The 22,802-nt window shown below is 42.9% G+C and overlaps 1 protein-coding gene across 1 annotated transcript; it reads right to left on the bottom strand.

Annotated features, from left to right (window-relative positions):
• Positions 1 to 217: 217 nt before the first annotated feature.
• Muc13 (mucin 13, cell surface associated) lies at positions 218 to 22,802 on the bottom strand. The gene is made up of 7 exons (XM_071614901.1): positions 22,796 to 22,802; positions 21,914 to 22,609; positions 5,655 to 5,778; positions 5,013 to 5,050; positions 2,870 to 2,954; positions 353 to 473; positions 218 to 232 (listed from the first exon to the last, which is right to left on the bottom strand). Exons 1-7 carry the CDS (start codon positions 22,800 to 22,802, stop codon positions 218 to 220), a joined length of 1,086 nt encoding a protein of 361 aa, XP_071471002.1.

Here is a 22,802-nt window from a genome sequence, read left to right as displayed (position 1 = left end):
CCAGCCATGATTTGAGCAGGTTGCAGCCCTGGATTGAGGGGCCCTTATTCTGCCCTGGGGTGTTTCATTCTTTTTTTTTTTTTAGTATTTTTTTTAGTTGTAGATGAACACAATATCTTCACTTTTATTTATTTATTTTTATGTGGTGCTGGGGATCAAACCCAGGGCCTCATGCATGAGGGGCAAGCGCTCTGCCACTGAGCCACAACCCCAGCCCCTAGGGTGTCTCAATCTGCAAAGCCAAAAGCCAAGCAGAAGGCCCTGGACTCACCTAGTAATCGGGGCGAGGCTCTCTTCTTTGGTTTGCGTAGGGGTTTTGCAACTGGAGGTCTTTGGAAGCCGTCGTTCTGACTTTGGGGAAGATGTTTCCATCAGCTCCGAGGTTGCTGAAGCCTGTCGACTGCAGTCTCAGATTTTGAAAGTCATTGTCAATCAAGTTCTCTTCCTCAATATCACTCTTTTTGTTCTTTGACCTGTAATCAATAACAGGAATTAGGATCTAACAATGGCAGAGAGTTCCTCAAAGTAAATATTGATGTTCTTTCTTTAAAAATGTTCTTTAATTTTTGAAATGATTTTAAATTTACACCATAAGTTATAAAAAGATATACGTTACAGAATTCTCATGTACCCATCACCTAGATTTCCCAATTGTTAACCCTTCTGAATCCATGAAGAATAGGTTGCAGACCTGATGTCCCATCACTTGTAATAAATATTTTATTATTTCATTCAATGTAGATCCCCTACATTTAAGGACAGTCCCCTCATAAGTTCCAGGGCATGAATATCAGCTGACCCAATGTTACCATCTAATTTCATTAGCTTTCTTTTAAATTTTGTCAATAATTTCAGTTTTGTTTTTTTGGACACTGGAGATTGAACCCTGGGGCACTTAGCCACTAAGCCACATCCCCAGCCTCTTTTTTATTTTTAATTTTGAGACTCACTAAGTTGCTTAGGGCCTTGCTAAGTTGCTGAAGCTGGCTTTGAACTTGCCATCCTCTTGCCTTAGCCTCTTGAGCTGCTGGCATGACAAGTGTGTGCCACCACACCGAGCAGAATATCAATAGTCGTAAGCATACTTTTCAATTATTTATGGAAATTATATCCAAGCAGATCCAACATCTACAGAAACATCTTGGTGAATAAGATGAGTTCAAGGGGTCAAGGTCTTGAATTGAGAAATAGGGTCTGCTGTGATCTGCTGTGGCCCCCCAAAGTTCTCAAGTATAGGTATTGAAAGTCAAGAGTAAGCACGTGCCATGAGGGAGGCATTGTCCCCAGATAACTCTGATGGTGACCCCTCTTTCCTTCCTGGTCCCCAGGCCTGGTCTTGCTTCTGCAGTGCCCTGGACAGTGGGAGTGGACAGTGCGGACGTGGTCTGTGATGCTCACAGGGTACTCCCAGGTGCCAGTCACCTAAGCCCCGGTCACATTGGGAATGTCCCTCAGCCTGTGATCCTGATGGCCAGCACAGTCCATAGCAGGACACCTGCCATTCAATACTCTCTTGTGTAAAGTGGCTGAGGAAAGGGCTTCCCTTCTCTACGAACTAGCAATGAAATTAAAAGCTGTGTTTCATTGTCAACAATTATGACTTTGTAGCTGGGTTAAGCAAGCTTGGCTCTGCGGCAGGAAGGAGGACTGAGCTTTGTGGCTCTCACGGGGCCACAAGCTTCCATAACAACTCTTTTTTTTTCTTCTTTTCTTTCTTTCCCCAGTACTGGGGATTGAGCCCAGAGACACTTTACCACTGAGTTACATCACCAGCCCTTTTAATTAAAATTTTTTGTTTTTTTAATTTCGAGATAGGGTCTTGCTAAACCGCTGAGGCTGTCCTCAAACTTGTGATCCTCCTGCCTCAGCTTCCTGAATCACTGGGGTCCAAGACAATCAATCAATCCTCCTAAGAATAACCTTGCTCCAGACCCAGAAATGTTCTGTCTCTCTCTCTCTGGAAAAGGGAATATTGGAGACCAGGGGAATGAATGCTCACACAGCAAGTTCCCAGCTTTCATTCCTTATTACTGAGTCTCTGGGAAGAGATAACATCAAAATGGAATACAAGGAAAAAGAAGAAATAAAGTATTTTAGGAACCTAAAATCTATTGATCCTCTCCAATTATAGTGGGAAAACATCTATTTTCCAAAATATAAGGTATGAGCTAAATGTTAGAAAAAAAGTAGCTTTTTTTTTTTTTTTTTTAGCAAAGTGGATCCCACTTGGCACATGTCAAATAGAAAAGAGATAATAGCAATCTCTCTCTGCTGACAGGAGGAACTTCCACATACCTAAATATTTGTTGAAAAAAATGAATGGACCCTACTCCACCTCCCTAAGGCACCAAGCTGAGAAACAGCCACACAGATATGGGCTTCTTCCTCTTTAACCCCAGCGGGTTCTGTGAAGGCTCATTTTAGGCCATTTGCAGCAAGGTCCTGGGCAGGGGAGTGACTTGGTAAAAATTGTATTTGACAGCATCAATGGAGTTAAAAAACTGTCCACAGAATTCTTAATGACAGGAAAATGACTGCTATGTCCTCAACCAAAAATAAACATTAACAGAAAAATTTTAAAAACACAAAGGATGCAACACTATGTATATAACATCTTTCACGGAGCATCTGGAAGGATATATACTGAAATGTGAGTTGCCTTAGGATAGTGGGTTCTGTGGGTGACTTTTTACTCCACTCTTTTCCACATCTGTTTTTACGGTTTTCTTTCATGATCATGAAGAAAAATAAGGAAAGAAAAAATAAAGCGGCATCAGAGAGGCCTCCCCTCATATGTCCCCTCCCCTGCCCAGGAGAGGCCGGTGTGTTTAGAAACCAGAGTGTCCACAGGAAAGGGGAAATTCCATACCTTGTGGAGAAGACCAATGAAATCAATAAGGCGAGAATGAGGACGGCAGCGATGGTGCCCACAATAGTGAGGATCAGCTGAAACTCTGAAAGGAGGAAGAATAGAGTAGGAACCGGCTTCAATAATCCACTCCCAGTGTCTATTGCACAGGTCCGTGTGCTCCCAGGACTCCTGGTTACGAGGATGATCACACTCTGGTCTCTGACCCCTCTAGTGCCAGAGTGGGTAGGTGGCTCATCTCCTTTAGCAGCCCTCCTCTAACCCACTAACCATGTCTTCAGGACTCAGCCAGAACAGGCATCCTTGCCAGACTCAAGACATAAATACAAAGGAGGCTGATAGTGACGGGGTCTTCCGGGGCTTTGTGGGAAGTAGGGTCTCAACCTTTCTTCCCTACCTTGCTTCCTTTGCCTGCCCTCCAGCCCTCCCCTTACTCATAAGCTAGGGACTTCCTGACATTTGGAGTTAAATTTGTCATTCTGGATGCACCAGATAATATCTTGACAGCATCATCTGAGGAAAGAGTCTGGAAGTAGTGTCATGGATACTGAAGTGTGGCTATAGGGTGCCCTGTGAGTGCAGCCTACATACCAGATTCCAAACACTTAGCATGAAAAGAAAGTTAATACTAATATTCCTATCTGATAATATTTTGAGATGATAAATGGAATTTTATTGGGTTAAATAGAATATGTCAGTAAAATCAAATTCACCTGTTTCTTCTTACTTTTAAAATTTTGCTTGAAACTTTTAAAATTTATAATGAAATTTGCGACTCACATTATCTTTCTTTTTTGTCTTTGTGGTACAAGGGATGAAACCCAGGAGTGCTCTCCCACTGAGCTACATCCCCAGCCCTTTTTATTTTTGATTCTGAGTCAGGGTCTTGCTAAGTTGCTGAGGCTGTCCCCAAACTTGTGTTCTCCCTGCCTCAGCCTCCCGAGTCACTGGATTACAGGTGTGTGCCAAGTGCCCAGCTTCACATTCTCTCTCTATTGGACAGTACTGTCACTGTATCTTCCTGCCATATCATTGCCACAAATCCACTGCAACCTGGGCCCACAGGGCCATAAACCACAAAATCAGGAAGAGACCAGAAAGGTCATTTGGTCCAAATGCCTCATTTGATGGATGTGGAAATTAAAAGCCCAGAAGGACGAAATGACAGCAAGTCTGTCCTTGCAACGAAGTACAGTGGAAACTGAGAGCGTCTCTCCGCACTATTTCTGTGGCTGGTGGTGAGCTGATGGGCATATTTCCCGCACCTTGACCATTGAGCTTTGGTTCATTATGTACATTTAAAAATTACTTAAAATTTCAAGTTAGTATTGTCCCAATGTGGTGGCAGTAAAGCATAGAAGGAAATGAAGCAATCGAATTTTTCTTTAACACAACCCACACCAGTAAATAATTCTGAGATGAAAATATTTGAACATTTAAATGTCTGGTGCCCAGGTCTGCTCTCCTATAGCCAGCAGTTTTGATATACATTTTTATCTATTCTAGTAGCAAAAACTTCATATTTCAGCTCATGTAGGAATCAATATAATAACTTAGGATGCCCTTCTCCGGGTTGGAGTAAGTTCAGAGGTACCAGCCCAACCCTTGGTCTGAGTATTATTATTATTATTATTATTATTATTTTAGTTCTATTATTTTTTTATTTTTTAATATTTATTTTTCAGTTTTTGGTGGACACAACATCTTTATTTTATTGTATGTGGTGCTGAGGATCGAACCCAGCGCCCCGCGCATGCCAGGCGAGCGCGTCACCGCTTGAGCCACATCCCCAGCCCTAGTTCTATTATTTTTAATAGTAGAGGTGCTGCTGTCCATAAGGGTGAACATGGGATGCATAACCCAGAAGATAAACTGCAAGCAGATTTTTCTCTTTGAAGGAAGCGGAGACTTTGGAGAATTGGACAGCCTTTCAAATATGGTGTTTATACGTGTGTGTGTTTTCATTGTAGATGGACACAATCTCCTCATTTTATTTATTTATTTATATGTGGTGCTGAGACTCTAACCCACTGCCTCACACATACAAGGCAAGTGCTCTACCACTGAGCCACAACCCCAGCCCCTTAATGTTTATTTCTTGGGTGTGTAATAACTTATTTATAATAGCAAGACTCATACTCACGGTCTTTGCAGTCCACACCACCATAGCCAAATGGACACCTGGAATAGAGTGAGAAACAAGAAGCCATGTTCAAGAGCCCGTGTGGGGAGCACGCTGGAGTTCCCACCCACATCTCCATTTCTTCCTTTCATTCTGCATTCCTTTGCTCCTTCTCCTTCTCTCATCTTTCTCCCACTCCCATTCTTCCAGGAGAGCACCATCCATGGGGCTCTGGAAGGATGAGTGGCATACAATCCTGTGTGGTCTCACTGGCTGCTGAGGGAACACTCCGTCATCTGAACTGCAGGCAGACTCAGCAATTCAGTTAAAGTTGAACCTAAAAGTTATGGCGTCACCTCGCAAGGGGTGACACCACAGGGTGCTGCCACCTGTTTGCTCCCCTGTGAACAAGGGCATGTCATTTATATTCAGTTTCAGGTCCCTCATCTGAAAATGGGTAACTGATAAGCTTCTGACAGTTGTTATGTGATTGGTACTACCTAGTGTGGTTCCTGGCACCAGGAAATGTCAGCAGCAGCTTCATACCTCCTACCCTACACCAGCTCCCCAACTTCCTGAGTCTAAGCCCATATACGTTGCAAGATCTATCCTCTCTGCCTAGCTCCAGCTATGGCAAAGTAAAAATGGAGAGATTTCTCTTACGCTTGACAGACGTCATTAGCATCTCCCTCGAAGTCTGGCAGGCACACGCATTGAAGCTCTTTGTTCTCCTTCTTTACGCATTGCTTATTAAACTCCGCACTGCAGTTTGCAGGACACTCTAGAGCTTCAAAACAGAGGGATTTATAGGTAATTTTCAGAAACAATCTCTTTAACCCCAATGTACATGTGACAACACAGATTTTTTTTTCACATTGCTTTTTCTAAGTAAAAGGAAGTATCCCTTGGCTCCCCACATGACAAGCTGCCCACAGGCTGCTTCACCCATTCCCCCACCCTGGCCATAGGTCTAAAGCCCAAATTCACATTACTCAGTCACTGGAATGCACATGGACATTCAAGCAGTAACATTTGTACTTTGCAAACGCAAAAGGTCGGGGGGAATATGAGCATTGTGAAGAACATTTAGAAGTGGGTGGAACACTTACAAAGACAATAAGGGGACAGCATGTTGGGTCTCTGCAGCCCAGGTTTGCATTCACATTGTAAACTATTGCTGCAATCTTGATCCTTCTTCACACAACCATAAAATTCACATGAATCTATAGCTGGGAGAGGCACAAACAATTCAAAAATATATTCAGCAAGATAGTAGATAATTTGTGAAAGCACTCCCTTCCCCCATCGTTGTTGTATTTTTCTTTTAATACATTTTAGGATTCAACAAATGAAAACCTGGGATTCTGAAACCTAGCTCCCCTATCCTCTCTTCATTATTTAGTTTAAGTTAATTCCATCCAAGCAATAAAGCTCAAGTTCAAAATCTCTTCTGCACCTTTCTCTGTGCTAGGTTCCCCCAGAGCCGCTGAAGCCATCTATTAGGCTCCATCTTTATAGAGTCACAGAGTCACGTCAAGCAACACACAATTCAGCTCTAGGCTTTGTGGTTCAGACTTCAAAGGCAAGAAGAATTTAGTGGCTCAAATAGCTCAAGATAACAACACAGGGAAGGAGGAAATTGAATAAGTCTTTAAAGATAGGAAGATTTGAACAACCAGGGAGAGGCAAAGTCTGTTTAAATGGAGTAAACAGGCTTGAAAGAGAGCCCAGATTTCTTGTGAGGGAGCAGTGAGCTGTGCTTGTGGTGAGGAGAGGGAGTTTGGAGAGGTGGAAGAAAACCCAGAACTGATGTCTTTGATGTTTATTGGTTGCAGGTTCTCTCTTCAATATTTGCTTTGGGGTGAGTCCAAGTTCCCTCCATCTATAAGGGGGATAATAATACTTGTTCCCCCTGATTATGAGGAGAATGGAGTGAGCTAGTGTAAATGACAGTGCCCTTGCCAGGCTCTTCAACAAATCTCATTGTCTTGTTCACTCATAGGTATAGCAGAGTTTGGATGTCAGGGTAAAGACACCCAATTTGATTCTAAAAGCCAAAGAATTCTTTGGTAGATTTTAAGCAGGAGCCTGGCATGAGAAAGCAATCCTTTAAGAATGTTAGCATAGCTGGGGGTGGGGGTGCACGCCTGTAATTCTAGCAGCTTGGGAGGCTGAAGCAGGAGGATTGTGAGTTAAAGTCAGCCTCAGCAACTTAGCCTAAGCAACTCAGTGAGACCCTGACTCTAAATAAAATAACAAAAAGGGCTGTGAATGTGGCTCTGTGGTTAAGTGCCCCTGGATTCAATCCCCAGTACCAAAAAAAAAAAAAGTAGGGCATTGCATAGCACATCATGCCCAGCCCTGAAGGCCAGAGGTGGGTGGGCAGGAAGAATAGTCTTCAAGTGGACTGGCAAGCTTTAGGGATAAAAAGATGAATTTGAGAATGGATTTGGAGGAGAGAATAAATGCAGGTAGAAAAGTGATGTGATTGTTCTCTAAACATCTCAACTGTAACTGACCTTCCTTCCTCAACTGCAACTTGAAAATAACTCCAGTTAAAATCTAGAGAATGAGAATCTACACCTTTGGGCACAGAAGAGACTTTTGCCACTGAGTCTGGACAGCAGGAAAAGTTGTCTTCCTCTTAAGAGTTACGAGGCTCTCACTTCCACATGGCTGGCTGGTTTGTTCTCGAAGCTACCTCGAGATGACACCATTTGGCATTTTGTCAGTGTGTCTAGGAGGGAATGCCTGGTTTCAGAGTGGAAGGAAGTATTGAGAGGGGTTGTCTAAAAAGCAACTTTCAGGGCTGGAGCCAAATGGTTTCGAGTATGTCAGGACTGGTAGCCAACACAATCACTCTGCAAAGCCCAAACAAGAGAACTGCATGGCGACCCCAACATTATCCTGAGGAGCGCACAGGTGTTTTTAGCTTGCAACCACCCTGAGTAGTCAGTATGCATGCTGAAGGGGACCCTCAACTTCTTCACACTTGTTGCAAGTCTCATCTAGTCAAAAGCAGAGTGTGCTAAAGGATCTGATTGCTACTCTTAGCCAAAATCCTAACCCCTACAAAATGATTGGCAGGTAGAAGTGATGGGCCTCTTAGGAGACACGGACCAAGAGACGGTCAGAGAGAGATGCAAGGGAACAGACAGATGCATACTGTAGTCTTGGAGAGACAGTAAATATTGAAACATTTAGAAAAGAAAAAGGTGCTAATTCCATGGCATGCGATTCGGGAAGAAGAAAATAGTTCAAGAAGGTGAAAAGCTTTGAAAATGTAAATTCTCAACGTGCAAGCTACAAAAAGACGCTGTAGAAACTCTGGGGCTTGCAGGAAGGAGATAATGTAAAAACTAGTGTTATTTTCACAGGAAGCTCTCAAATGAGAAAAAACAAAGTACAGAAAGAGGGTCCCATCACCAAAGATGAAATATTTAAAAATGTGTCAGAGAAAGTTGAGCCTCAGATGACCTCAGGCTTGCCACAAACATAATCCAAAATAAAGCAACAACAAAAAACTCCAATGACAAAATAAGAAGGGTTAAAAGGAAAAGTGAGCAAATAAGTTGAGGGGTGTGTGTGTGCAGTGGGAGGGGTAAATGGCTTATGGGAAGGCCAGGGTTGACTCATGTATTATTGACAGAAGACATGAAAAAGACAGAATAGCTCCATGACTGTTTTTCTCCGTCTCTTTTGCAAGGAATTATATTTACTTTATTATTTTTTTTATTTTTTCCCCACAATACCTTTATTCTATTTATTTATTTTTATGTGGTGCTGAGGATTGAACCCAGGGCCTCACACATGCTAGGCAAGTGCTCTACCACTGAGCTACAGCCCCAGTCCCAGAAATTATATTTAGCTGGAAAAAATTGAATGGGTGTTGTTAAAAGGCAATCGGACCCCAAGAAGGAGGTACAGAAAAAGAGCCCCCATATTTTCCAATCAGTTATAAGAATTTTATCACAGAGCATTTATAACTCCAAGCCCTGGGACATTGTGAGAATCATTGTAAAAATCTCGAGGAAAGAGAAAAAGTGTTAGAAAATTATAAGTGAGCAGGATTTGTGTTTGCAAAAACAGAAATGAGTTTTACAAACAAACAAGGTCAGGGAGGTTACAATCACTAAAAAAAGTAAAAGAGTAGGGAATGAATGTTGGAAAAAAAGACAGATGAGTCTGAAGGAGGCAGGAAGGGGGTTGGGAGAATGGTGGGTGGGGGCTCAGGAAGAAGGGGACTAGAAGAAGAGAAGGATGGTGGTGTCAAAGGCTACAAGGAAATTAAATTCACTGTGGCTCAACCAAGGCCTTTGGCAACAGGCCTAAACAGCACTTGTATCTCCACGGGGGCTGGCCCTAATGGTCACTTCCAAGGAGAGGAGTTTCCGATGGCTGCTGGGGTGGGTTGACTGCCTTTCTGACTCTGTGCCCTTCCATAGGGCCCTTCCATGCTGGATTTGGTCATGTGAATTGCTCTGGTCATTAGGACAGTTGTAAATGCAGTGTAAGCAGAGACTGGAGAAACACATGTGCACTGAACTATACCCTCTTGCTGCATTAATCCCTGTAGACTAGCCTGCTGGAGGAGGAGAGACCATGTGGAGCAGAGAGGAACCACCCACAGAGCCATCTGAGATCAGCCAGTCTCCAACTGATCCAGTAGCTAAAGGCAGATGCTTAAGCAAGTCTAGCAGAGATCCATCAAGCCTGGCCTAGACCAGCAGAACTTTCCAGTGGAGCCCATATCAAATTCTGACCCACAGAATTATGGAGTTGCAAGAAATAATTGGAGGGCTGGGGATGTGGCTCAAGCGGTAAGCGCGCTCTCCTGGCATGCGTGCAGCCCGAGTTCGATCCTCAGCACCACATACAAACAAAGATGTTGTGTCCGCCAAAAAAAAAAAAAAAAAAACTAAGAAATAAATATTAAGAAATTCTCTCTCTCTTAAAAAAAAAAAAGAAAGAAAAAGAAATAATTGGAGGTATTTTAGGCCAGCCACTAGGTTTTGAAACGGTTGGTGACATGGCAAGTGGGAGTTGTTACAGCTACCCATGCATCAACCTAAGGGGGAAACAGTACAGGTGAAGTTTTCATAACATTTAGAAAACTATAACTTGGCTCAAGCCTTCTTATTCTTTCTCTTCTCATCTTTCCCTGTCCAGAGATGATGTGTCTAGTCATTTATACCTTCCAAGGGAAGAACAAATTTATTGGTCAGTTGATGACTTGGAGATGGTTAGGAAACTGGAGAAGGTAAGTGAGAAGAAGGGAAAGGGCTAAGGTTAGGGTTAGGGACTTGTTAAAAGGAAATTTGGAGACACCTGATGATTCACTTCTATAGTTCTTACCCCCTCCTCACATCTACTGTAATGTAAAGGTTTACCAAAGTGTAAGTAGAACTCTAGGTAAAATTCGAGGGAAATTATTTAATACTTACGCTTATAGCTTTGTGTAAAATTGTTTTTCTTGACTGCCTTCTCAATCTCATCATTTACATCTTTTTCAGTTAGATTTGTACTCTCTTTTAAAATGTTTATTACTGAAGCATCAACAAGCTTCAAATCAGCACGCATTTCAGATCTTCCTGACAGAGAAGGGAGTAAGCTAAAAATGAAACAAATCAGTCAACTTGATGAATTGAGCTGAAGGGTCAACAAACAGGTCTTCTAACTTCCTAGAGGCACAGATCTCCCAGCCCTAGTCCTGACGCACTGTCCAGTCTCCACAGTGGGTCCTCAATATGGAGGCCCAGAGCCACATACCAGAAGACAGCAGATTTGCAGTCTGGAGGTCTGTATGTGTTCAGAGGAAGCCCATGGAAAGAATTATGTCCTCTTGGAGTACACTTAGGAAAATTGTTGATATTCGTTTTTGACAAAATAGTGGACAACCATTTTTAGGATTTAGGATTCTGGAGCTAACTACAAGTAGAACAAGTAACATCTGAAATAGTAAATTGTCATTTTCGGTAGAACAAGACTACGTCTCTTAAAAGCTAGGTGCAGTGACACACGCCTGTAATCCGGGTACACAGGAATCTGAGACAGAAGGATCACAAGTTCAAAGTCAGCCTGGGCAACTTAGCAAAGCCCTGAGCAACTTAGCAAGACCGAAACTTGCCCCTATCTTTGGTGGCCCAAGGCTAGTCATAATTTCTCTGAGCCTGAGTTTTCTCTTCTATTTCAAAAGAGATTTGAAGGAGAGAAATTCTGAGTATATCCTACTAAGACTAATGTTTGAAGAGTAGTAGAGAGTTTGAGCTGGAGTTTAAGAAATGTCTTCATAGGCAAGACCTATGAAGGCCTGAGCAATGGCTCTGGACCCCTCCATGACCCTGGAATAACAGGGAAAGGTTTGCCTCTTATTGCCCATGGTTCCCTTCTAGTAACTCCTGAAGAATAAAAGGAATGCCACAATTTGGGGGACTCCCCCGCAGATGATCTTATGGGACCCAGTGTCCATGACACTGCAAGGTCCCATTTTTTTGAAAAGGAAACAGACCAGTGTTGAAATCAACTATGTGCAAGGAATCTTCCCAATGTTATCTCATTGACTCTTCACCAGGTGCTGGGAGGAGATAGCAAAGGTTAAAACACCTGAGCTGTCATCCATTGAAGAAGTGCTAAGGCCAGGATCAAAGCCCGGGTTTTGCTGATTCAGCTGCCCCTCACCATTCTTGTTTCCAACCAGTCATCCTCTACACAGGAAATGGCTGTCATCCACTAAACCAAGCCTAAAATCCTGGAACAGTTTGTAGTCCTCCAGCCCCAGTCTATTGTATACCTCCAGCTTCAGAACCCTGTGTTTGGGCCCAACCTTTCTGCTCTCTGCCAGCTTCTGACCATGCAAACTCTGTACCTCTGCCTGCCAGTCAGAATTGCCCCCAGGCAAGACCCAGCTCAGAATCTACCATCTTTAGGAAGGCTTCTCTGATTTTTTTTTTTTTTTGGTACCAGGGATTGAACCCAGGGGCTCTCAATCACTGAGCCACATCCCCAGCCCTTGTTTGTATTTTATTTAGAGACAGGGTCTCACTGAGTTGCTTAGCACCTTGCCTTTGCTGAGGCTGGCTTTGAACTCATGATCTTCCTGCCTCAGCCTCCAGAGCCAGAGATTACAAACATGTGCCACCGCACCTGGCTCTCTGAAACTTTTAACACACATACATACCCTCAGTATCTTTGGGGGAATTGCTTCCAGGACCCTTGGAAGGAGTCCCCTGGTGGACACTCAAATCTGAAAGTGCTCAAGTGCCTTATATAAAATGGCCTAGTATTTGGATATAATCTACAGACATCCTCTCATATTCCTTAAATTATCTCTAGATTATTTATAATACCAAATGCAAAGTAAATGCTATGGAAATCACTATTATTCTATATTGTTTATGGAATGATGACAAAGTCAGCGTATGTTCAGTACAGATGCAATTTTTTTTCAAATATTTTCTATTTCCAGATGACTCCTCAAATGTATAATCCACAGATACAGAGGCCCAGCTGTCTATATGTATACTGGCATATTCCACAAAGGATTTGACATAATTCACAGAATAAATACAATTAAAAAACTTCGAACATAAATATTACACTGTGCTTCCTTTTCTGCACAACTTCATTCATCTCAGAGCATTCTTTCCTTGGCCTGACTTCTTGCATATTAATATGCATTAAAGAACACAGGTAGAATTGTTAACTTCCTGAGAATCCTCTGCCTTTTCATGTCCCGAAATAGCACTGAGTATTTGTCATTATTTATTTCAGTGCACAAATAAGTGCTGTTCTTAGAGCAGGAAGAGCTCACTATGGGCCCTCCAGAAGTCAGGTGTGTGATCTGAGTATTCTTGTCCCCCTCACAACCCCATATGAGAGAGGAGATGACCATGAGCCACTTCTCCCGGCATCCTGGAAAGCACATCCCAGGGACTGACTAAGTATGGTTTGCAGCTGAGGGGATCAGACCAAACAAACTGGTGCCGATGATGCCTGGGACCACATGCTCCAGTTGCTAAGTAGCCATGAGCATCCTCCTTCTCCAGGCCATACCCTGCCTGTCCTGGCCAGAGTCAAAGGCAAGGCGAGGGCTGGGGCTGGGGCTCAGTGGCAGAGCACTTGCCTAGCATGTGTGAGGCACTGGGTTTGATCCTTAGCACGGCATACAAAAATAAATAAAATAAAGGCATGCTGTCCATCTACAACTACAAAAAAACCAAAAAACAAAAAAACGCAGGGGCAATGCACAAAGTCCCCTTCTTGACTTCGACTTGCCACGAGAGGGCCTTAGTGTCACATGAGAAACTCAAGAGAAGACCAAAAGTGAGGCAAACACACACTGCCTCCAAAGCACCCCTTTGGCCCATAGCAAACTTACCTCACTTGAAGAATCACAGTCTGTCCGTAATCAGAGTGGCCAAATACGTTTTGAAACTGTGGCAGAGAACAGATTTAAAAACAAGTTGAAAAAAAATTAAATATATATGGTTTATCACAACAAATTATTAATTCTTTGCTTGCTAACAGTAATCTTTGCTATGAAGTAGAAAGAGTCTAATATAACTCAGAGTTACCCAGGAAAAAGATGGAAACCTAAAACACTTAGCCAAATCAATTATCTTACTCTTAAAAATAAGGTGACTTGGTTGGGGTTGTAGCTCAGTAGTAAAGTGATTGCCTAGCATGTGTGTGGCCCTGGGTTTGATCTCCAGAACTGGAAAAAAAAATAAAGGTGACTTATTTTGACTTAAGTTTTGTGTATTCGTTAGTTTTATCTATATATGTGCTTCATGCATTTATCAGTTTATCCAAGGAACATATATTTGCCTCCCTTGCCCAAGGCATTATGCTAGGGGACTTGGAGATGACAAAGATAGGCCCTCTCAGTCTTGTGATCAGGTAGGGGAGCATGCTGTGGAGTTGAGAGAGGCAAGTGCCATAGAGACACCTGGTTTTGTAAGCCTGTCATTCCAAAGAAATCTCTTAATTCCAAAGAAATGCTTGAGAAATTAGTATCTAATATGAAAGAAAATGTGTTTCCTCTTCTTTTTTCCTTCGATGTCATTCTCTGAGGAAGCATCTCCTAACCTGTGGCTGCCAGGTTGGGCAAGAAGACAGGAGCTGTCCACACAGGCCTGCTGGCACCACAGTCAGCAAGTGAGGAGAAGCAGAGGCAGTCCTGTGGGCAGGCAGCTCTGGGTTCAAGTCTCGACCTCCTCCACTAATCAAATGGATGACCTTCAGTCAGTAACTCACCTTTCCTGATCTTCAGTTACCACATCTGTAAAATGGGCATAATAGTACTATCTCCCCTGCAGGGCTGTTTTCAGAATTAGGATCATTGCCTGTAGAATGCAAAAATAGCCCCCCACTGAGAAACCCCAAACCCCTCTGCAGACTGCCCAATTGGTCTGTTTTTTACCCTAACAGGGTAAAAAATAGACCCTAGAAAACTTCTCATGGCCTGATCTGGAACTGTCCCGTAAGTCTATTAAGACAGCCCTGAAGAAGTTAGGTTGTCTCAGTTTTCCTAACTCTGCTCCAGGGGTTTCGAGGGAGTTCCGGCATATCCCTTTTGGATTAAAGATCCCTTTGAAACTATGAGAATGCTCCACCTCTTTACTGGTTCCTCCAGGAATATCCAGCCCAGGCTGAGCTCAAGTCTGTAAACTGATTTGGAAGATCAGGGACAAGCCCTGTAAAGTGGAGAGGGCGTGTGTGACACTCAGACCCAAAGCCAAATCTGGTGAACGTGGTGGCCACAGCAGTAGTGCTCAATAAAGCCACTCGAGGCAATCTGGAGGTTCCCTGGTAGTAGGACCATGATGCTGTTCTCACCTACAATATACGAAGTATCACCTAAGCTGGCAAATTTGGATGCTGATCCAAGATAACAGGGCAAGTCACTGCAAGATGGCCCATCATGTAGATGGAAAGAAGGGGCAGGAGCAAAATTGTGACAGCGAGGCCATGGGTTTTAGCATTGCTAGGTACTGGCTGTGCAGCCTGGAACACTAGCTCTTGTTGCACAACCTGTGGAATCGTTTCAATAATAATTTTTTGTACTTTATCAGTTCTAAAATAATACCAAATCCTTTTGTATTGATATAATTTCAAGTGGAAAGATATTATCATAGAACAAGAATTTAGTCTTCAAGAGTATTTTTCTACTGACCAGGTTGTGGTGGTACCTGCCGGTCATTCCAGAGACTAGGGAGGCTGAGGCAGAAGAATCACAAATTTGAGGCCAGCCTCAGCAATAATAATAATAATAATAATAATAATAATAATAATAATAATAATAATCCTGCCTCAAAATAAAACATTTTTGTTTTGTTTTGGGCTGGGGATGTAACTCAATGGTAAAATGCCCCCACTTTCAATCCCCAATAACAAAACAAAACAAAACAAAACAAAATTAAAGTTTTTTTTTTTTCTTTTTCCCCAACTAGAGACCTAAGAAATACTTAAGGCTGGTATTATTCCCTTTAAAATTAAACTTTGAGAAATATTGGTGAGATGTTGCCTGCAAGTTCTTCCTGGCCTAACACATATGATTCCAGAATAGAGATTCCCGCTCTCTCCATGCCCACACCCTACACATAAGAATCTACCTGAAAAGAAACTGATTCATTTCAATATTTTTGACAATGGAAAGAAAATATAACACTTATAAATTCAGATGTAATCCCTCCTATAGTTTTTTTTAAAAGCCAGACTAGTACAGAAATACATGCAAATTTGAATGTGAAAAGCAAAGAAAAAAAATCTTTAATTTTTTTTTCTCTCCATGATGTGGAAATTTTATTTTATTTTTTTTCAGTGCTAGACATTGAACCTAGGGTCTCATATATGCTAAGCAGGTATTACTCAGCTACAATCCCAGTCCAAAATGATTATTTCTTTATGCATTTTTAAATTATTTATAGTACTGGAGATTAAAACCAAGGCCTTTCTCATGCTAGGAAGGTGCTCTACCACTAAGATACATCCCAGCCCACTCTGAAATAATTTATTTTAAGACACCACTATATTTTCTGTCCATTTAAAACTATGGCAGGAGCAGGCTTCCCTAGACCCTCTGCCTTGCTAGCTGCTCTGCCTCTAGGTACAAGCCCAGCAGGGAGGTCCCAGGGCCTCAGGAAGGGGATCTGAGCAAGAGGGCAGTGGTAGTAGCTGCCCACCAACCAGGAGGGATATGTTTCACTATTTAACAACTGACAAAACTGTCCCAGTGTGTCCCACATGAAGACCAGTCCCACATTCTGTAGCTCAGCATGAGAACAAAGAACACTTCTACAGAAAGGACTTACAGAAAATACTTACGAAGCTAATTATGTCATCATGTAAGTGTTCATAGGCTTTAGAATTCTTATTGTCCAAATCAGTTGTTTCTTGGACTCGTACTGTAATCTCTCCAGGGAATGTCTTCCCTGAAAATCAAGCAGAATCTTTCTGTACTATTTAACACAAAGAGAGCCATTTCCATTTTGTTATAAAACACTGATTATTATTATTTTAATTGTTAACATTACATGATTTCACTACGGGGAGACTAGAAGTATTTTTTTAAAATTACTCATCATACCCCCTAACCTAGCTTGGCCATTTTCATTTGGTATATTTCTTCCCCCCTCCACCCCTCAAGGTTTACATGGTTATAATACGAAGTTTATAACATACCTCACTGTTTTACTCATTATTACATCAACAAGTTTTTCAAATCATTTCCTCATCTTCATAACTACCATTTTTAAAGTCTACATAACATTCTATAAAGTATATGTCCCCTTTGCTGATGTGGTCATTTGTGGTGGTGGTTATTGGACTTGACACTTTTCATTGTGTAAAGGGCAGGGGGATGGTTGCAATGGACATCTTTATGCATAAGCCTTTTCTGGAGTCATTTACGTAGAGCGGATTCCCAGAAATGAAATTCTTAGTGCTAAAAATATGGATTTTGTTTGGCTTTTGGCATATCCCTAACTCCTGTGGGCAATACAATGCATTCATTTCCTATATAATGGTCTGATCTGGCAAAATGTTATATTTCTCATTTATTAAACAGAAAAAAAATGTGTATTTCAGACAGACAGGCCTTGAGCCTCAGAGCAACCAGGTCATCTAACCAGAAACATATGAAGGTAAGAGTATATTGTTGTGTCCTCAAAAGTTAATTTCCAGAGCTAGAAGGCTGTTACACTCTAATAGGGGGCTTTGCTATCAAGGAACAAGCAGATCCTGTGCCAGAAAACTGAGCCACAGCCACAGACCAAGCCATGTCACCTTCTTCTGCTGTCCCCATGTTGTAATAGGACTTTGTAGACTAATACTTCATGGTTGTGTGGTCTTTCAGTAGTTTTCCAGGGGCTTCAACAGTTATCACTTCATTTTGTCGCCACAAAAGTCCCTCCAATGGCAGATGGCACCCCTGACCCTTAGGCCTACCTCGCAAATCTGACCTGGTCCCTCTCCTCTCCTATTGAGTCACTCAGGACAAAGGAGACCCTTTCCCTATTTGTCTGGCCTTGGTTGCCTCCAATTCTCTTCTGCCTCTCATATTCTGGAGCCTCTGTTTGCCATGGTTTTGAGTTTTCTATTCCACTTTAGGTAGGAGATGGAGCCCTGCCCTGGCACATCCTGGCCACTCACCTTTCAGACATGAGGAAGTGCCGTAGTAAAACCCTTCCGTACACAGGCAGAAATTGTTGTCATACAGGTTAACGCAGGCAGCACCACCTCCACAGGGTCTTACTTGGCAAGGATCGCTGGAAACTTAGATGGAAGAAAGACATTAGAAGTCCACAGAAATGACAGCAAATAACATTTAGAAACACAGAGGTCAATCCTCATGCCTCCCTCCTGGGTGGTCTCCATTCCCGGGCTGTGTGACTCCATAGCACACTCTTAAGAGAGCTAGAAACCAAAGCAGCTTTCTGTCTCTGGGGAGTTTGGTGCTGAAATTTGGGGCCAAGAGCTTATCGATGGCAAAGATTACAGGTTGGTGGACAAAGGCCTGCTTGAGGAAGAAAGAGAAATCGATAGAGCCTTCTAATTCCCAGGAGCTGGGAATCTTCAGATTTCCAGGACCCTCCAAAACCTCAGTACCTAGTTCTCTAATGCTAAGTCAGGCCCCCCAAAACCATTTGGATAAAGGGTCATTTTTTTTTTTTTCAGGATGGCGTGAATGATTGCTTTGTAGGGAGGGAACACTCAAGAAGCTCCAAAAAGGAACTAGATGTCCTAGTCTGGCTACCATGCCTGGTGTACATATCCATGAGGAAAGGAATGAGATAGTAAAGGAGGAAACATGGATGAACCCAGGGGACAGTCTAAGGGAAGTGGTGAGGGGACACTCCAGCCTCTGGCTTTCTGAGTGGATGCCTTGAAAAATGGTGAGAATTATATTGCAATGGCTTCTGTGCCAGTGGACAAGACTCCTGGGCCAGGCAGGGTACAGTGTCTTCCTTCTTTCCAAAGAATTGATGAGATCTGAGGAGGGAATTTCAGTGAGTGGCCAAATGTTGATCTTGGTTGGCCAGCTTCTTCACTTCCATCAGGAAGAATTCTGAATTTTGATATCAGGATAGCTTAAGTGTTTGATACCCTTTGGAGACAGCTTGAGATTCTTAAAAACCTATGGTAGATAGGCTAGTTGGTTTTTAAAAAAGCTATACACAGTTATGTGTGTGTGTGTGTGTGTGTGTGTGTATAATGTGTTATGTGAAACATACTTTCTTTTGTGATTAAAAAGGGGACCCAAACACACAAATATATATGCTTTGTATTTGCATAGATTATTTCTGGAGGAAGACACAAGAAAGTGGCCACTGAGGGCTTAGAGGTTTAGGATAGAAGGGAGATTTAATTTTTATTGCACATATTTTGCCCTGTTGGAGCTGCCTTTTTGATAATCATGATCCTAATTTACTTTATTAAAAAAATAGACAGCTGGGCACAGTGGTATAGGCCTGTAATCCCAGCAATTTAGGAGGCTGAGGCAAGAGGATCACAATTTGAAGGCCAGCCTAGGACTGGGGATGGTAGAGCACTCCTAGGTTCAATCCCCAGTACCAATAAATAAATAAATAAAATTTAAAAATTAAATGGCTTCCCAGTGTAGCTCAATGGTAGAACACTTGCCTAGCATGCCTGGGACCCTGGGGTTTGATCCTTCAGATGGCAAAAAGTAAATAAATAATTAAATAATAAATCAAACAACTCTGGTGAGAACGTGGAGTTCTCACCAAGAACAAGAACTCTCATTCTTTGTCAAAGGAAGTGTAAAATGTCAGCTACTTTGGAAGACAATTTGGCAGTTTCTTGCAAAACTAAACATGCTCAACATATGATTGAACAATCATGCTCCTTGGTATTTACCTAAAGGAGTTAGAAACATGCTCACACAAAACCCTGCACATAGATGTTGACAGCAGCTTTTGATTCATGATTACCAAAACTTGGAAGCAACTGAGATGTCCTGTAGTAGGTAAAGGGATTAAACTGTGGTGCATCCAGGCACCAGATCACTATTCAGCACTAAAAAGAAATAAGCTATTGAGCCATGAAAAGACAGAGGACATGCATGTTACCAAGTGAAAGAGAGTACAGAGGACTTTCAGGGCAGTGAAACTACTCTATATGATATTCTAATGATGGACAGCTGTCATTAAACATTTATCCAGACCCATAAATGCACTAATGTAAACTACGGTCTTTCTTAATGATGTGTCAATGTAGGGCCACTATTGTAACCAATGTACCCCTTTGGTGGGCAATGTTGATAACACACATACGTAGGGGCAGGGGGTATGTGGGAGACCTCCATGCCTTCCTCTCAATTTTGCTATGAATCTAAAATTGCTCTGAAAATAAAATCTAATTTTTTAAAGGGAGAAGAAAAAATATAGGCTATATGGGACAAAAGGAGGCACCTTCATTACCCCATAAACAAGAGTAATCATCGCCCCTGTAATAAGAATTGGGTGTGAGGGCACATGTCTATAATCCTGGTGCCTTGGGAGGCTGAGGCAGGAAGATCAAAAGTTCAAAGCCAGCCTCAGCAACTTAGTGAGTCCCTAAGCAACTTAGCAAGACCCTGTCTCTAAATAAATCATTAAAAAAAGAAAGGGGGTGAAGGCTGGAGATGTGGCTCAGCAGTTAAGCACCCCTGGGTTCAATCCCTGGTACAAAAAAAAGCATGAACCAGTATTCTAAGTAAAGTAAATGGCTTTAAAAAAAAAAAAAGCCTCAGACAAATTTCAAGGAGAATTTGGAAAGTCCTAGGGAAGAAATTGAGTGCAGTTCCTTTCTGGAGATACCAGACAAGTCATTCTTGGTGTGCTTTCTCTGCAACAATGAAGGACAGGCTTGTTAGCTTGTTCTGTAGTCAGGAATTGATTAAGTCACAGGATGTTACAGCTGGAAGGGATTTTGGTGACAATTTAGTTTGGTCACACCTTATTACAAATGAATACCAAGAGAGACATGATTTGCCCCATATGCCACACTTTGTGGTGGGCCAGGACACAGAAAACTGCCTTCATCTGAGAGGATGTTTGGGGAAGCAGAACAGCTCAGAGATGCTCCCTTTCCTGATTCTATTAGAGCTGATGGTGTAGCTGTGAGCCACCTGCAGACTTTAGAATGACCCCTCAAAGTGTAAGAAATCTGAGAATAGTCTAGATATAGGATCTGGACTTTCTTTGCTTAATCACCCATTTCTTAGCTTTACCAACAAATACTGGGAAAGCCATCAGAAATATGTGTAGAGAAAGAGGCACCTGCTTCTAATACCAGCAACTTGCGAGGCTAAGGCAACAGGATTACAAGTTCAAGGTCATCCTGGGCCATTTGGTGAGAACCTGCTGAAAAAAGGAGGGGGGTGGTGAAGAGGACAAAGAGGAAGGGAGAGGAGAAAAAGATGCTTAGGAAGACACCAGCTTGATCTTTGACCTTGGACAAGTCACTGGTCCTCAGATTCACTATCTGAGGAGGACATGGTTTATCTAGACTCTTCAAGTTCTAAAGTAAGAGGATTCTTCTAAATCAGGGGTTGGCAAACTATGGCTCATGAACCACATCTGACCAATGCTCTGGTTTTACAAGCACAGTGTTATTGGAAAATAGCTAAGCTCATTCATTTATGTGTTGACTATGTCTGATTTCATGTTAAAAAGTGTAGCAGTTGCAACAGAGACTACATAGGCCACAAAGCCTGAAATAGTTTCTATTGGGCTTTTGCTGCTTAAGTTTCTGGCACCTGTTCTAGACCAAGCTTGGGGAAATGAGACAGGTGATTTCTGTTTCAATAACTTCAGGTTAAAGTCAGTTGTCATTTTTCAGTATTCCCCAAAACATGTTGTTTGGACAATTGTCTGGTCATGCCTAGGACTGTCTGAGCATTGCTGTTCTTTGGCTTCTCATTCTTCAGGTTTAAATTCTGTGGCTTGATTCAATTTCCAAATTGTGATTAGCGAGGACCTGAAGTCAGGGTAGCACTGACTTGGTCCTTAGGTAGACAATAAGGCTGGAAGCCAGTGCTTATTTGAACGTGGGCTTCTCAGAGAAGCCTGAAATTGTGTCCAAAAATTTCCCAGAGTATCTTTCACAAAGATCAAGTTCATAAAAAATATTCTACATCTGGCAAATAGCTTGAAGTAGGATGAGCAGGAAGAAAAGAACAGGATGGAACTGAGGCAATGTATTAGGGTCTCTGCCTACTAGCTCTTGTGACTGAGGTTTTAAGTGCATGGTTCATATGCAAAAAAACTTAATGTCTTTATGCCTATTTCCCTTTCTCACCAGCACACACTTAACTACCATGCTCCACAACTGTTATGTGCCCTCAGAAAGGAGTCACTGAGGGGGCACTCTTACCAACGTTTGGGAGTACTGGTCTCTGATGAAGAAAGGGTACCTACCGCTGGAATTCACTTGTGGTGTAGGTGTAGAACCAGTGTTGGGGGGCGCTTCTGTCGCGTTGGTGGAGGACCCTTCTGTCGCGTTGGTGGAGGACCCTTCTGTCGCGTTGGTGGAGGGCCCTTCTGTCGCGTTGGTGGAGGGCCCTTCTGTCGAGTTGGTGGAGGGCGCTTCTGTCGCGTTGGTGGAGGGCCCTTCTGTCGCGTTGGTGGAGGACCCTTCTGTCGCGTTGGTGGAGGGTGCTTCTGTCGCGTTGGTGGAGGGCGCTTCTGTCGCGTTGGTGGAGGACCCTTCTGTCGAGTTGGTGGAGGGCGCTTCTGTCGCGTTGGTGGAGGGCCCTTCTGTCGCGTTGGTGGAGGACCCTTCTGTCGCGTTGGTGGAGGGCGCTTCTGTCGCGTTGGTGGAGGGCGCTTCTGTCGCGTTGGTGGAGGACCCTTCTGTCGCGTTGGTGGAGGACCCTTCTGTCGCGTTGGTGGAGGGCGCTTCTGTCGCGTTGGTGGAGGGCGCTTCGGTTGCGTTGGTGGAGGGCGCTTCGGTCGCGTTGGTGGAGGGCGCTTCTGTCGCGTTGGTGGAGGGCGCTTCTGTCGCGTTGGTGGAGGGCCCTTCTGTCGCGTTGGTGGAGGGCCCTTCTGTCGCGTTGGTGGAGGACCCTTCTGTCGCGTTGGTGGAGTGCGCTATGGAAGAACTGTTTGCTATAGCTGTGAATAAAGAGACAAAGGTGCCAAGTTTCAGAAGTCAGCACATTAAATAAATAAGGGCACTTACTATTACTTAGTACTAATTAGTACTCAACTTTCTCTTTTCTGGAAAAACTAATAAAGATGAGTATATTGAAAATAGAAACACACGGGCTGGGGATGTGGCTCAAGTGGTAGCGTGCTCGCCAGCCAT

Source organism: Marmota flaviventris, chromosome 8, assembly GCF_047511675.1.
Source record: "Marmota flaviventris isolate mMarFla1 chromosome 8, mMarFla1.hap1, whole genome shotgun sequence".
NCBI classification, from domain to species: Eukaryota; Metazoa; Chordata; class Mammalia; order Rodentia; family Sciuridae; genus Marmota; species Marmota flaviventris.
The sequence above is the reverse complement of the archived record's forward strand: the minus strand, read 5'-3'. Positions and strand labels throughout refer to the sequence as shown.